This window comes from Cryptomeria japonica, chromosome 9 (genome assembly GCF_030272615.1).
Source record: "Cryptomeria japonica chromosome 9, Sugi_1.0, whole genome shotgun sequence".
Taxonomy (NCBI): domain Eukaryota; kingdom Viridiplantae; phylum Streptophyta; class Pinopsida; order Cupressales; family Cupressaceae; genus Cryptomeria; species Cryptomeria japonica.
The window spans coordinates 11,826,010-11,842,001 of NC_081413.1; the positions used below are offsets into that span (position 1 = coordinate 11,826,010).

The 15,992-nt window shown below is 39.6% G+C and overlaps 1 protein-coding gene across 2 annotated transcripts in view; it reads right to left on the reverse strand.

Moving 5' to 3' along the window:
- The window catches only part of LOC131077167 (adenylate kinase 5, chloroplastic), a 317,818-nt gene that overhangs the window by 184,567 nt on the left and 117,259 nt on the right, over positions 1 to 15,992 (reverse strand). For both annotated transcript variants that reach the window (XR_009358969.1, XM_058014606.2), the window contains exons 6-9: positions 14,822 to 14,896; positions 14,586 to 14,694; positions 13,170 to 13,207; positions 12,846 to 12,974 (exon numbers count right to left, since the gene is read on the reverse strand). Coding sequence is in view for 1 of the 2 variants with exons in the window: in XM_058014606.2 (XP_057870589.2) it covers positions 12,846 to 12,974; positions 13,170 to 13,207; positions 14,586 to 14,694; positions 14,822 to 14,896 (351 nt within the window). In the remaining variant the exon portion in view is untranslated. The remainder of the gene's footprint in view (positions 1 to 12,845; positions 12,975 to 13,169; positions 13,208 to 14,585; positions 14,695 to 14,821; positions 14,897 to 15,992) is intronic.

Sequence of the window (15,992 nt, forward strand, 5' to 3'; positions counted from 1 at the left end):
TAACGATGTCTCCCTTCATGGCTCTCTATGGTTATGAGGCTCCTAGCTTTGTTGATTTGGTGTTTGGTGATAGCAAAGCCCCTCAAGCCAAGGATTTGTTGCAGCAAAGTCAAGACATCTTGAAATCCTTGAAGAACAACTTGCAGATTGCTTAGAATCAGCAGAAGATGTACGCTGATCAACGACACGTTGAGCGCTCTTTTGAGGTTGGAGATATGGTTTATCTTCGACTACAGCCATACATACAGTCTACTCTCAAGAAGGGTGGAGCTGAGAAGCTCAAGCCTCGTTTCTATGGGCCATTCCAAGTCATCAGAAAGGTTGGAGCAGTAGCTTATGAGTTGGAGCTACCTTCGAGTAGTAAAGTGCACAATGTCTTCCACGTGTCTCGCCTCAAGAAGGCACTTGGACATAATGTTATTGCTTCTTCACAATTACCACCTTTGGACGAAGAAGGGCAGTTGATTTTGATTCCAGAAGAGATTATTGATTCCAGAGAGCGTTCTTTGAGAAGAAGAACAATCCAGGAATACTTGGTGAGGTGGAAGAATTTGCCCTTGGACGATGCAACTTGGGAGAATGAGGAGATTTTGCAGCATCCAAACTTGCAATTGCTTGAGGACAAGCAATCTTCGGGAGGGGGGACTGTAATGTCCCCTTCTAAGGCATGATGTTTCAGTTGACCGATGGCCTATTTCGGAGACCCGTAGGCTACTCAATGGGTGAAATTAGGGTTTCCAGTTTTGGAGGTTGTTGTTGCTCGTGAATTAGAGTTTGGATTGCGGATTCTTTCTGGGTTTTCAAAGGGCTTTGCAGTGGTATGTCCGGCTTTGCGTTCCGAGCACTTTTTGGAATTTACTATTTTTAGTAAATTCTATTTCTGGCAGTGGTCCTGATTATTTCAGCATAGTTGGTTCTCTTCTTCAGTTGGTTCAGTTGGCTTCGTCACTTTTGGCCTTGGGATGTTTTTGGAGAGATAAGTTCATTTCATTTAAATAATGTTATGTTTTAATGTTATATTTTAAAGTTGACCCCTTGGCCTAGCTTCATCACTTCAAGTTGTTTTAAAAGGTGGTCTTCAAGGGTGGACGCATCATGGAAGGGATTTAATATTTCCTAAGGTCTAAAATCTTGCTTATGAAAAGGGGTGCCAACTTTATGAAGAGAAATGAATTAAAATAAAGGTTAATTAAAGCTTTTAAAAGTGGCGCCATCTCTTGGAGGAAAATTCAAATGTGAAATTAGGGCACACTTTCTAGAAGCCTCTTGAGATTCCTTGTTAAGCTTATAAATGGAGGCCTCTTCCCTCCATTTGGGCATCTTATGTCTATTATAATGTTACTCTGCCGGAATGGTATTGGGGTTGCTTCGAGGAATGAATGCCTCCTAGCCTTGGCATTGCTTCTTGCTTGAAAGATAGCAACTAGTGGTGATTTAGTGTAGTTGTGAGAGTTTGTAGTGAGGATTGCATTGTAGCTTGAGTTGTGCTGGAAGTTCAGTTATTTGCATTTCATTTCATTTTCGAGAGTTGCAGTTAGCAGGGCAGATTTGTAGTTTCACTCATATATTTCAAAACAAAAACATATTCATTCTGGGTATTGCATATTTCCTCTTGTTTTGGCTGGGCGCTCCTTTGTGCAAATTTGCAGATTCTAATATGAAGTGTTTTATTTTATAGAGAAGAATCGCCATTCTTGCCTGGCGTCACTGCTGGGAATTGCCTTGGGGTTCATGTTAAATAATCTGTTGGGTTAATGTCTGATTTCTTGGTATTGGTTTGGTCGCCTCCTTCATAGGAAGCCATTGCTTTTGGTTTTGGGTCATTCGGACTAGTATTGAGAGAGTAATAAGCATTTTAGTGATTCCATGGTGTTGTTGATTAAGCATTTCAAGTGCAGGTCTGTCATAAATCAGAATATCAAGATTGATCTTTGAGAAGAATTTCTTGGACTTACCAATTTTGTTAAGCCCTGGAGAGTCTTCTATATTGTTGCAGCATTATATAGTCTTAATCTTATGATCTTGGCAAGCATTCACTATCAAATTGTAAGCTGAACAGTAGTACTGACAGCATTTCTTCTCATTTTCATTTCACGCTTGTTATTTAAATTTAATTCCATTTCTAAGTTCTTAGCATCTCCGCCATATGGTAGCTCCATTCCCACCCTGGGTTTGAAAGCACATGCTTGGTGTCGACTTTTCCTTTCAGCAGTTGTAATTGTAAAGATCCTCTAACCATATGTTAGTCCATCTGGGGCACATCTTGGTTAGAGTTGCTTTCAGCATGCACTAAGATCCTCTGACCATATGTTAGTCCATTTTGGGCACATTCTTGGTTAGAGTCACTTTCAGAATGCTTTAAGACCCTCTGACCATAGGCTCACACCTTGCCCAACCTGGGATCCTAGTGTACATTCTTGGTTAGAGTTGTATTCCGCATCATTTTGGTTTAAGTGCTAACCCTAACGGATGTGTGTTGTATTACTCTTTGTAATTGAAAAATTGAAAAAAATTGGTCTGGGATATTTCACTAAGTTTGTAAAGAACCCCACTATCATTTGAATTGAAATTCAAGTAGCATATCATGGATTCAAAATTGTTTTGACTGCTAATTTTCACAGGCATAATCTTGTAGTTAATTATGGATCATCAGGCGAGCGCAATGGTAGCCTTTGAAAATTAGGAACAAACCCATTTCACTGAAACCAACCATCTGCACAATCTTGCTGTCCGCCATGTGGTAATGGCAAAATCTAATGTCCTTAAAAAGGTGCACAAAACCATTGAGGAAAAAGGTGTTCATTGAAATATCCCTAGCCAATTTTTTTTGAAATTTTTGATCAACTTAATTACAACAACTATATGAGTGATCAATTAGTTCTGAGAAAAAGTATTTGATTTGCTGAAGCAACCCTAACCAGAATGGCACCGTGTGGATGAGCATTGGTCAGAGGATCTTAGTTGCTTATGCAAAGAACTCTAACCAGTATGGCGCCGGGATGGCGAGCATTGGTCAGAGGATCTTAGTTGCTTATGCAAAGAACTCTAACCAGTATGGCGCCGGGATGGCGAGCATTGGTCAGAGGGTCCCTGAAATCTAGAACTGGAAGGAACTCAACGCCAAGTATGTGCTACCCACTCCAGACGGATAGGGGCTACCATATGACGGAGTGAAACTTAAATGCTTGAATTTAATTGATTGCAGAAACTAAAAAGACACTCGACATCCAGGATGTGCTTTCAATCCCAACAGGGAGAGGAGCTACCATAGGATGGAGGTAGATAAGATAAGTTTGGTTAGCTTGACAATTACAACCAAGACCACAGTTCAAGACTGCCAGTACTACTGGTCAGATTACAATCAAAAGAAATTCTTTCACAACTCCCCTTTTAGAAGAGAGTTTCTGATTCAACATAAATCTGCACATTCAACCGCGAACCCATGGATCACTGCCAACAGCTCATTTCTTCCTCGTACAATCTTCTTTCCTCCGGAAACTAGTTGCAAAATGCCTTGGTGACATGGAAACCTGCGAAAGACTCAAACAACACTGCAAAACCCTCACAATGAAAAATGGCACGATTTCCAATGCATTTAAAATGGTACGGCTGGCTGCAAAATACGATTTGTCATTAAAAATAAATGCATGAACCAAACTTGCTGAAACCCTAGGAAATGCAACGCCTAGGTGAGGCAAATGCAAAGAACTAATACCCACAATGCAATTTTTTTGTATTTTCTGGTTGTGAACAAAACATGAAATTAGTCGCGGAAATTCTAGATGCAGAAAACTGAATGAACTATAAGCCTAAATGATTACAATGAAAACTCTGATGATAAACTACGGCTAAATGCAATTACATAGAGAATATAAACACCCTAGTTGCTATCTTTCAAGCAAGAAGAGATGCCTATGCTAGAAGGCTTCCATTCCTTGAAGCATGTCCAGAGCCAGACGGCTGCCCAAATACAAATTCTGCCAAAAGATCCCTTCAATCCTCCCAAGACTCCAATAAATAGCTTCACTTGCCTCCTCAAAACCCTAATTCGATTTCCAAGGCAAACCCTAATCCCCTCCTCAACATGGCGCCATCACACCTAGCCAAAAAGTCAATGAAATAATATAAAAATATCACCTTGGTAAGTTTCGCCATGTTTTGACTTTGGCCAAGGATAAAATATTAATTAAATCCTCCATGAGGGCGCCACCCAAAAAGTCCCCCTTTTAAGTGATGTTTTTAAGTTGTTGGACTAGGCCAAGGGGGGATAAGCAACTTTATAATTATAATGATTATTTAATTAAAATAAAGTTACTTGACCACACAACTCCAAAATCTGAAGCTAGAACCTGACCATGCTCCTGGAGTTAACTGAACAGGATGTAGAGATTGCCCGATGCCACGCGAGCCCTGCCAAAAATAGAACTTACTAAAAATAGTAAATTCTGAAAACTGCTCCAAAAACTGAGATGAAGACATCGTTGCGAAGCCCTCTGAACCATCAGAAAAAGCCGACGATGAACCCATCCAAAAAGACCTCCTCAAAAATAGGAAACCCTAATTTTACCCTCCGACTGGCCTCCGAGCTTCCTAGAAAGAGACCAACGGTTGCAGAAAGGATCAGGTTTGAGAAGGGGACATTACAGTCCGCCCTCCCCAAGATTGCTTGCCCTCAAGCAATCGCAACCCAGGATGCTGCAATATCTCATCATTTTCCCATGTTGCATCCTCCAAAGGTAGGTTCTTCCACTTCACTAAATATTCTCTGACAGTTCTATTCCTCAAAGAACGTTCTCTAACATCAAGTATCTCCTCGGGAACTAGAATCAATAGTCCTTCTTCGTCCAACGGTGGCAACTGTGAAGAAGCAATCACATTGTGTCCAAGTGCCTTCTTGAGGCGAGACACGTGGAAGACGTTATGCACTCTGCTATCTGAAGGTAGCTCTAATTCATAAGCTACAGCCCCAATCTTCCTGATGACCCTAAATGGTCCATAGAAGCGCGGTTTCAGCTTCTCAGCTCCACTCTTCTTGAGAGTAGACTGTCTATAAGGTTGTAACCGGAGATAGACCATGTCCCCAACCTCAAAAGAACGCTCTACCCGTCTCTGATCAGCATATAACTTCTGCTGATTCTGTGCAATCTGCAAATTATCCTTTAAGGACCTCATTATGTCTTGACTCTGCTGCAATAAATCCTTGGCTAAAGGGGCTTTGCTATCCCCAAACACCAAATCTGCAAAGCTGGGTGCTTCATACCCATAAAGTGCCAAGAAGGGAGACATTTTGATTGACATATGATAGGTAGAGTTGTAGCAATACTCGCCTATATGCAGCCACTTAACCCAAGCTTTCTGCTGCTCTGACACATAATTTCTCAAGTAGCCTTCCAGCCACTTGTTCACAACTTCAGTTTGCCCATCAGTTTGGGGGTGATAACTTGTGCTTGGAGTCAGCACAGTACCACTCATTCTAAAGACTTCCTGCCAAAATGTACTTAGGAACTTACTGTCCCTATCACTTACAATATTCTTTGGCAATCCATGAAGCCTAAACACTTCTCGAAAAAATAAATCTGCAACTTGGGCTGCAGAAAAAGTACTGGTAATGGCAAAGAAATGAGCAAACTTGGTTAATCTGTCAACCACCACGTAAATGCAATCCCTCCCTTGGGCCTTGGGCAACCCAGTGATGAAATCCATTGAAATGCTTTCCCATTTTTGATTGGGAATGGGAAGTGGTTGCAGCAATCCGGCGGGCAATGTATGCTCATTCTTATTCGCTTGACAAACAGGACATTCCTGAATGTAGCGTTGCACCTCCTTCTTCAGACCTTTCCAAGAAAACCTTTCGCGGATCTGCCTATAGGTCTTGAAAAAACCTTGATGGCCAGCAACTGGGATGTCATGAAAATTCACAAGGATCTTTCTTTTGAGCTTAGAATCAGCCACCAAAAAGATTCTTCCCTTATAGTGAATCAATCCCTCAACCACCTGATACTTCTCATCATGGAAAGTACCTTCTAAAATGCTGGTTGCAAACTGATTTTTGGCATAATCAGCAAGCAACATGTCTCTCCAATCTGCAGTAAGCTCACACAATGAGCTAAGATGAGGCCGTCTGGAGAGAGCATCGGCCACGACATTATTTTTCCCTTTGACATATTCAATGTCAAAGTCGTAAGCTTGCAGCTTACTCACCCATTTCTGTTGCCTCTCATTTAAATCCTTCTGGTGCATAAAATGCTTGAGGCTATTGTGGTCTGTTTTTACCACGAACTTGTTTCCCACCAAGTACTGCCTGAACTTGGCTAATGCATGCATAATGGCAAGCATTTCTTTGTCATCAATTGAATAGGATCTCTCCACACCCCTCAATTTTCTGCTCTCAAACACGATAGGGTGTTTGTCTTGCATCAGGACAGCGCCAACTCCTTCACCTGATGCGTCACACTGCAACTCAAATGGTTTGGAAAAGTCTGGAATGGCTAGAACTGGACACGAGTTCATGATTTTCTTAAATTTATCAAACACCTCTTGAGCTCTTTCGGACCAAACAAAGGCCCCCTTTTTGGTGAGATCAGTAAGAGGAGCTGCATTCTGGGAATACCCCTTAACAAACCTCCGATAAAAACCACATAGACCTAGAAATCCTTTTAATTGAGTCAAGTTCTCGGGAGGTGGCCAATCCATTACTGCTTTTATTTTCTCCGGATCCACCTTTACTCCCCCAGCACTGATTATGTGACCCAAGTACAATAACTCCTCCATTCCAAATTCACATTTGGAAGCTTTTGCAAACAAACTTTCTGACTCTAGGGTACTAAGCACTACCTCCAAATGTTTAAGGTGCTCATCCCAAGTCTTGCTGTAAATCAGGATGTCATCAAAAAATATCAACACAAATTTCCTTAACTGATTCTGAAAGACACGGTTCATGCAAGACTGGAAGGTGGCTGGAGCATTAGTCAACCCAAAGGGCATGACTAGGAATTCAAAATGGCCATAGTGGCATCTGAAGGCTGTCTTTTCCATGTCAGATCCCCTCATCCGAATCTGGTGGTAGCCCGACCTCAGATCGATCTTCGAAAAGAACTTGGCCCCATGTAACTCATCAATGAGTTCATCAATTCTGGGAATGGGGTATCTATTTTTGATGGTGCTTTGATTCAAAGCACGATAGTCCACGCACATGCGCATGGTCCCATCTTTTTTCTTAACAAGCACTACTGCTGAAGCAAAGGGACTCTTGCTTGGGCGAATGAAACCCATCTCCAGGAGTTCTTGAATATTCCTTTCTATTTCATCCTTCTGCCTCTTTGGATACCGATATGGAGTTGTGATCACTGGTTTAGCTCCTTCCTTGAGCTCTATAATGTGTTCTGAACCCCGTTCAGGGGGAGGTCCAGGAGGCAAGTCGGCAAAAACTGCACTCTTCTTTGCAAGCAGAGACTGGATATCAGGAGGTTGATCACGCTTAGCCTCAATGGGACTTGCAGGGAGGATCATACATTCGGCAACCCATTCAACTTGATCATGACGGATCAGTCTTGCCATTCTTTTGAATGACACCACTCGCGGACCTCCATTAGACATGCCTCTTAGAACTACTCTCTTCCCATCTGATTGAAACTTTGACTCCATAGTTTGCAGATTCAAGGAGATCTCTCCAAGAGATCGCAGCCATTGAATACCTAAGACAGCATCAGTATCCCCAATGTGTACTACGTAGAAGTCATCCTTGACTTCGTAGTTTCCCAACTGCATGGTCATGTTTGAAATCTTCTTGGTGCAAGAGATATGAAATCCATCTGCAACCATGACCTTGAACCCTTCAAACTCTTCAGTTTGCAGCCCCTTCTTGGCTACTACAACTTCATCAATGAAGTTATGTGTTGCTCCGGTGTCGATCAAGGCAACAATTCGCTGCCCTTTGATCATCCCACGAACCTTGAATGATTCGTTTCTTTGAAAACTAGAGAGCTGGGCCAAGACTCCACCACACTCCTTTTCATCTCCAGATTCTTCTGGGGCTCTATCACCTTCACTTTCTTCATAATCAGATTGCTGGTCGGATAAATCAGACCCACTTTCACCAGCAGAATAATATTCAATCTGATTGAACTTAACCCCCTTTTGGCAAACATGATCTTGAGACCATTTTTCTCTACACCGAAAACATAACCCTTTCCTTCTGAGTTCATTCAGGGTTTCTGGATCCAACCTGGTAACATTTGGATTGCGGTTCTTGAACTCTTGGTGTTGAGGTCTCAAGGGTGGTCTATGCTGAGGCCTTTTTCCCTTATCCCTTTTCTGAAAGGGGGAATTTGACTGAAACTTGGCCTTAGGAGCAGCCCACTCCATGTTCCTTGCCTTTTTCATGGCTTCTTGCAGTGATGGAGGGTCAAAGGCTTTGATCCAACCTTTGAGAGGTTCTGTCAACCCTTCACTAAACAAAATCACCAGTCTCCTTTCCGTGATTCCAGTCACCATGACTGAGAGCCTTTGAAACTCTGCAATGTAAGCCTCGACCGTACTATATTGTCTCAGTTGAGCAAGCTCTCTGAAATGGATTTCAGGATCCTTCTTCTCAAACCTCTCGATGAGCCTAGTGGTGAACTCATCATACGTTGTGATAGATCGATGACCAAGAGTAATGAGGCCATGGTACCACCACTCGTGCGCTACTCCGTCCAGGTGCAGCGTAGCGAACTTAATCGCTTCTTCTTCTGCCATTGGCCTAAGAGCTAGATAGTTATCCAGCTTCTGAATCCAAGCTCGGGCTGAATTAGTCTCACTCCCGTCAAAGTGTGGAAGGATGACTTTGTTGACAGCTTGGTACAAATCCCCTTGATTGAATGATCTCCTTTGGTCATAATACCTCCCTTGTCCTTTGTTTTTCCTTTTATGATCCATAAAATCATTATAGGACATATCCATTTTGATGTCATCAGGCAGAGAATCATACTCTACTCTACCGAGTCTCAACTGCTCCACAAATGAAGCATTCTCCTCGGGATCTGGCTGGTTGATTGTAGGTGCCAGGAAAGTGGGTTTAAAGGGTCTGGAAGAAATGTTGGTATTATTAGGCACTATTCGGCCTACATGCTCATCATGCGGTTTGGAAGCACTATACTCTCCTCTATGGCCTGAGTTATTCTGAGGAGTGGTGTTCTGACCCATTTTTCCCATCATGAGGGAGACCATGTCCATCAAAGCATCCATCTTTCTTTCAAACCTCTTCCCGGGACTCAGAGATCTTTCCCTTTCCTTTCCGCTATCTTCTCTGTTGTGGGTGTGCCTCTCATTACCCCCAACTGATCTCTCACCCTCTGCCATATCAGATTCCTGAGAAGACTCCCAGTGAGCCCACAAGACTTCTGAGGCTGTTTGACCCTCAGGAGGCTGATGAAACTGAAATTGTTTCCCAACCTTCTTATCTTCTCTTGCCCAATATCGTTTTTCTCTGTCACTCATAGACAAGTTGCTCACAGGATGGCAGAATCTTGGCTCTGATACCACTGAAATATCCCTAGCCAATTTTTTTTGAAATTTTTGATCAACTTAATTACAACAACTATATGAGTGATCAATTAGTTCTGAGAAAAAGTATTTGATTTGCTGAAGCAACCCTAACCAGAATGGCACCGTGTGGATGAGCATTGGTCAGAGGATCTTAGTTGCTTATGCAAAGAACTCTAACCAGTATGGCGCCGGGATGGCGAGCATTGGTCAGAGGATCTTAGTTGCTTATGCAAAGAACTCTAACCAGTATGGCGCCGGGATGGCGAGCATTGGTCAGAGGGTCCCTGAAATCTAGAACTGGAAGGAACTCAACGCCAAGTATGTGCTACCCACTCCAGACGGATAGGGGCTACCATATGACGAAGTGAAACTTAAATGCTTGAATTTAATTGATTGCAGAAACTAAAAAGACACTCGACATCCAGGATGTGCTTTCAATCCCAACAGGGAGAGGAGCTACCATAGGATGGAGGTAGATAAGATAAGTTTGGTTAGCTTGACAATTACAACCAAGACCACAGTTCAAGACTGCCAGTACTACTGGTCAGATTACAATCAAAAGAAATTCTTTCACAACTCCCCTTTTAGAAGAGAGTTTTTGATTCAACATAAATCTGCACATTCAACCGCGAACCCATGGATCACTGCCAACAGCTCATTTCTTCCTCGTACAATCTTCTTTCCTCCGGAAACTAGTTGCAAAATGCCTTGGTGACATGGAAACCTGCGAAAGACTCAAACAACACTGCAAAACCCTCACAATGAAAAATGGCACGATTTCCAATGCATTTAAAATGGTACGGCTGGCTGCAAAATACGATTTGTCATTAAAAATAAATGCATGAACCAAACTTGCTGAAACCCTAGGAAATGCAACGCCTAGGTGAGGCAAATGCAAAGAACTAATACCCACAATGCAATTTTTTTGTATTTTCTGGTTGTGAACAAAACATGAAATTAGTCGCGGAAATTCTAGATGCAGAAAACTGAATGAACTATAAGCCTAAATGATTACAATGAAAACTCTGATGATAAACTACGGCTAAATGCAATTACATAGAGAATATAAACACCCTAGTTGCTATCTTTCAAGCAAGAAGAGATGCCTATGCTAGAAGGCTTCCATTCCTTGAAGCATGTCCAGAGCCAGACGGCTGCCCAAATACAAATTCTGCCAAAAGATCCCTTCAATCCTCCCAAGACTCCAATAAATAGCTTCACTTGCCTCCTCAAAACCCTAATTCGATTTCCAAGGCAAACCCTAATCCCCTCCTCAACATGGCGCCATCACACCTAGCCAAAAAGTCAATGAAATAATATAAAAATATCACCTTGGTAAGTTTCGCCATGTTTTGACTTTGGCCAAGGATAAAATATTAATTAAATCCTCCATGAGGGCGCCACCCAAAAAGTCCCCCTTTTAAGTGATGTTTTTAAGTTGTTGGACTAGGCCAAGGGGGGATAAGCAACTTTATAATTATAATGATTATTTAATTAAAATAAAGTTACTTGACCACACAACTCCAAAATCTGAAGCTAGAACCTGACCATGCTCCTGGAGTTAACTGAACAGGATGTAGAGATTGCCCGATGCCACGCGAGCCCTGCCAAAAATAGAACTTACTAAAAATAGTAAATTCTGAAAACTGCTCCAAAAACTGAGATGAAGACATCGTTGCGAAGCCCTCTGAACCATCAGAAAAAGCCGACGATGAACCCATCCAAAAAGACCTCCTCAAAAATAGGAAACCCTAATTTTACCCTCCGACTGGCCTCCGAGCTTCCTAGAAAGAGACCAACGGTTGCAGAAAGGATCAGGTTTGAGAAGGGGACATTACATTCATAGCCCATATCTTTAAATCTTTCTTTCTAGGCTCCTCTAAAGTGTTGTCAAACAAAATGAAAGGTTTTGATCATCTGAAAACTTTGGACGCGACACATATCATCCTTCCCTCAGAAAATGCAAATGAAAAAAAAGATCACTGTAGTTGTAGCGAGCAACCAATCAAGAGGTGGACCACAAATGCTGAGAGCAACAATAAAAGTGTGTATTCTGCTGCACGTAAAAATACCTCTGCACAAAACAGGCTACAAGGAAGAGCTAAAAAAGAAAGTCGTCCTTCCATCTGTAGACATGGAGCCCACTACAACTAGTGAGCAGCTCTCTGTGTTTTTTCTTTTTGTCTCTTCCTTGGTTACAACTTACAACATGTATAAGTAGTGATACGTACTAAATGGGTCTCTTACTGCCCTGGCTCTTATTTTTTCAGGAAAGTGTTATATGTTGCACTTTCTAGTTTATCTAAAGCTTTCATTATGTATTTTTTAATGAGAATTCTCATTTAGATAGAATATTACCCACATAACTATTACAAGTAATTAATCAGAATTGTTGAATAGAAATGGCTTGAATAAGATATTACTCAACAATGTTTAGAATCCATTTAATTGTACAACATAAGACCATTGTGGACATACATATGTTTACACTATGACAAATACCGTGAACCAAAAATAGCTATAGAAAGAATCAATTTTTAAAAATGTACCACATTGATGTACTTCAACAAAATTAGATGTATAAAACTCAAAATAGAAATGAGATATCTTTGATTTTATTAATTCCTTAGGCGGGGTCTCAAAGGAGACTTAAAAAGTTGTAACAAAAAACCAATACACAGATGTATCCAGACATCGATATTATAATATTATGTTCACCTATGATCCCAAATCTTTAATAGAAGAGAGAGTCTGAATAAAATTAGGTCAGAGGAGTCCCTGAAGGGAATCTGAATCAACTTTGATGCCCTTAACATCTCCATCTTCCAAACATTAAAAACATCAATATAACTATCTTGCTAATCAAACAACCATGCCTTGCTTGTGAATTCAACTTTTTCTGGCTAGGTTTCTTCTTTGTGGCTACTGATGGAAGTTATCTACTGGCTATTTGTTTGTGGTTTTGAAGCTGTCAGTAGCCTCCCCTAAATACTATTAATGCTAGTAAACATAAAACTCATTGTCCTCCAAATCTTTTTCACTCTGGCATCAAAGGACACTACCCATTGATCATTTTCAACCAATAATGGCAATAACATGCACGGTGGATCTTATTTGTTCAAAACTCTTCATAAACAAGGATAGATGATTATAATTAAGCTCTTCCCTCAAATTCTTTTAACAATAATTAAAGACAAACAATAGTCTCTTACTAATTTACTCCATTAAAATAATTTAAATTAAATAAGAGAATGTAGATTACATAATGAAATTGAACTTCAAGAAACATAAGATAAAGTTGTTACACTGAAGTATCTAACCTTTAGTCTATTCATACCATCATCTATTGCCCTTATTGTTGAACGACGCACATCTTCATAGAAATATTCCCGTATCTCTCTCGAATGAGGAATGTTATTGAGCCTTGTAGGAATTCCTTTCCAATTATTCTGACAACATGTCAATGAATCAAAAGAGATACTCTGTTAGAAGAAACAGAGGTTTTTCCAAACTCTTGTATTCCTTTTCCTGTCTTTTATTTTGGAAATTGTCTTGAACTTGAAGATTGGAACATTTGTCTAAGTAAATATAACAAAAATAATAAAATACCTACAACATTAGCTTCAAGAGAAAAAAATGGGTACCTTTTTTTGGAAAGTGTTATAACCTTTGACTGCATCTTCTGTTGTGAACATACAACCGAACAAAGCAGCAAGAAAATGAAAATTAGAATGTCCAACATAGAAATTGTGATTTGACTAATTCTACACTGTTGATTGCTTCAAAATGTGTTATGCTTAAGGATTGCATATTTGGCTATGTACATACGACCAAACAAAGCAGCAAGAGAAAGGAAATTAGGATATACAAAATCGAATTTGAAACTTGACTAACTCTATATTGTTGAATGCCGCCCTTTTCAAGGTCATATTTATGACAAAATAATCCCATCACAATTGGAAATGACTTGCAATGGTAGCTTATAAAGATGGAAATCAGCTCAAAACTTCTAAAAACATTTAATCATATTGCTTCAGAATTCTGATGTGTTTCAAACAGTTTGGATTCTGGAAAGATGAAAAGAGGGCAAAATGAACATTATCATCTGAAACAACAATTTGTTTTTTCATTCACCAAGGTTGTACATCTGATTGAGGAAGTTCATCCTTCCTCACATCTTGAAGAATGGAATAATAACACTGAGGTCTCCATCATTGTATGACCTGAGACTCCAGTAGTGAAGCAACAACATCTAGAGTTGAATTCAACTCAAATTTTCATCTCTAATATACTAGTGCTGCAGGAAAAATATCAGCCAAAGGTTGACCTACTGCTAATTGTGATGGAATATAAAAAGAAATAGAGCCTTCATCTTTCAAATGAGCTACAACACTAGCTCCTGACTGATCACTTACAACACACTGGTTAGGGTTACAATCAAATAAAAGTTATGTTTCTTTTACATGACGTCCCGACTAACTATGATTTTGTTAGCGGAAATATCAATAAGTCTATATGACTGTCATCACCCCCTTCAAATTCCTTCCTCAACACTCATGCAATTTAATCCACACCTTGGTCATAACAATTGAGAAGTCTCAAAATCCAGGGCTGTTATTGTTGTGTATGTAGTTCAGTAATGGAATTCTTTAGCTAACAGGTTCAATAAAAGTATTTTACTACTCTTTCATTCCCCTACAACACAACTTAATGTATGCTCTCAGTCCATCAAATTGCTGAGCAAACACTCTTAGTTCGTAATCTACTCAAAAGCAAACCGTCAGATGATCATGTGACATCAGAAACCAAACATAAGGAACAATTATAAGGAAAAGACAAAAAGATGAGAGATAAACTGGCTGTATTTTAATCCCTTTATTCTTCAAGGCATATGTTTAGCATACATTCAGAAAGATTGAAATGACATCTAGACCCGAACTCTCTTTCTTACCTGATAACTAAATCATTATTAATAAGCTAAAATTATTTGATTTACAATGTGTGACCATTCTGCATTCAAAACATTTGCTCAACATAATTTGTTCTACTACGCTGCTTACCATTGCCACCAACAGGAGATTCATGATCCATCCATTGTCCTTCAACCTTTCTTGCCAAAATCATGTCAATTTCTTCAAACACTTGTTCTTTAGGACGATTCCCATCAATCTGGAGTCTCATAAATGATGTCAAAATCAATCCCAAGACTCTTGACATATCCATGATGAACTTAAGCTAATTGATATTTATCATATTAGAAGACAAATTTTAGTAAGAAATTGTATCACAAGTATACCTTCTTCATGATATTTTTGTAGATAGAAATTACTGATTCAACATTTTGCTGATATGTTTGTAAACGTGACCTTGCCTGGATGAAATTCATGGAAATTAGCTCTAGAATTTTTAGAGATTACGTTCAAAATATTCATAACCATCCTGCACCTACATCACTTCCTGAAACTTCGTATACAAAATATTTTAGCATGAAGAAGAATACATACAGCATCATCAACCCTGCAACTAACAATCAGGTGACACTTGATAAAATACATGAAGGCCGTCAGAATAAATCTTACTGAATTATTGATTCAAAGTATTGATCTTGCTTGCTTAGTAACACTATTCAAGCACTTATAGATAAATTTTGAAGTTGCAGAATGTGGAGTAACATCAATAATATTTTTTGAAGGGGAGAATTCTCATGCAGAAGAACCATATAGCTGAGTCACGAGTATGATTTAATCTTCTAATAGCCACCTTATTTATTGACAACACAAGTATGATAACATTTAGAAATTCAATCTCAGAAGAACTATACACCAGTTCAAATTCATGTCAACTGTCTCATCCAATAAACCTAACAAAGACCTTTCAATTCATTGCAACCTTTGATCAAAGGAGGTAACATCTTTCTAATAAAATAGGAACTATATATTGATAAAAGACAATACATTAATACAAAATTAAAGCTAGAAAAAGAAAAAAATTGTATTTTTCCTTTTAAATATTTTTTTTATAAACCCTGCAATATCCTCCTATCTATGCAAGCGATAAGAACTTCCTCTATGAGTTCATTGAACACTTATGAATCACAGAATTTCCGATGTAAAAATCAATAACAATGAATTCTCAAGTTCAACCTTATAGAAGACAATGTTGTCCTCAATTTTTGATTTCAAAAATTGGACTATCACATGGAAATTTTTATTTAAAAATGAAAAAATTTACTCTATGGCACGCTTCTCGAGGCAGAAATTCGCCCCATCCTTGGACTGGATCGATTGTTGATCCATCCCCAAGCTACGTTTCGAATTTCGTTGCGTTTCGAGTCGGTTTGCTATGTTTTTGCTTCAATGTAGGGGAATTTTTCGATAATTACCAGTAACTGGTAATTTGTTTTTCAAAACCCCCTTGAAGCTTTTGGTCTTGTAGGGGAATTTTTCTCGAATTACAAGTTTTTGGAA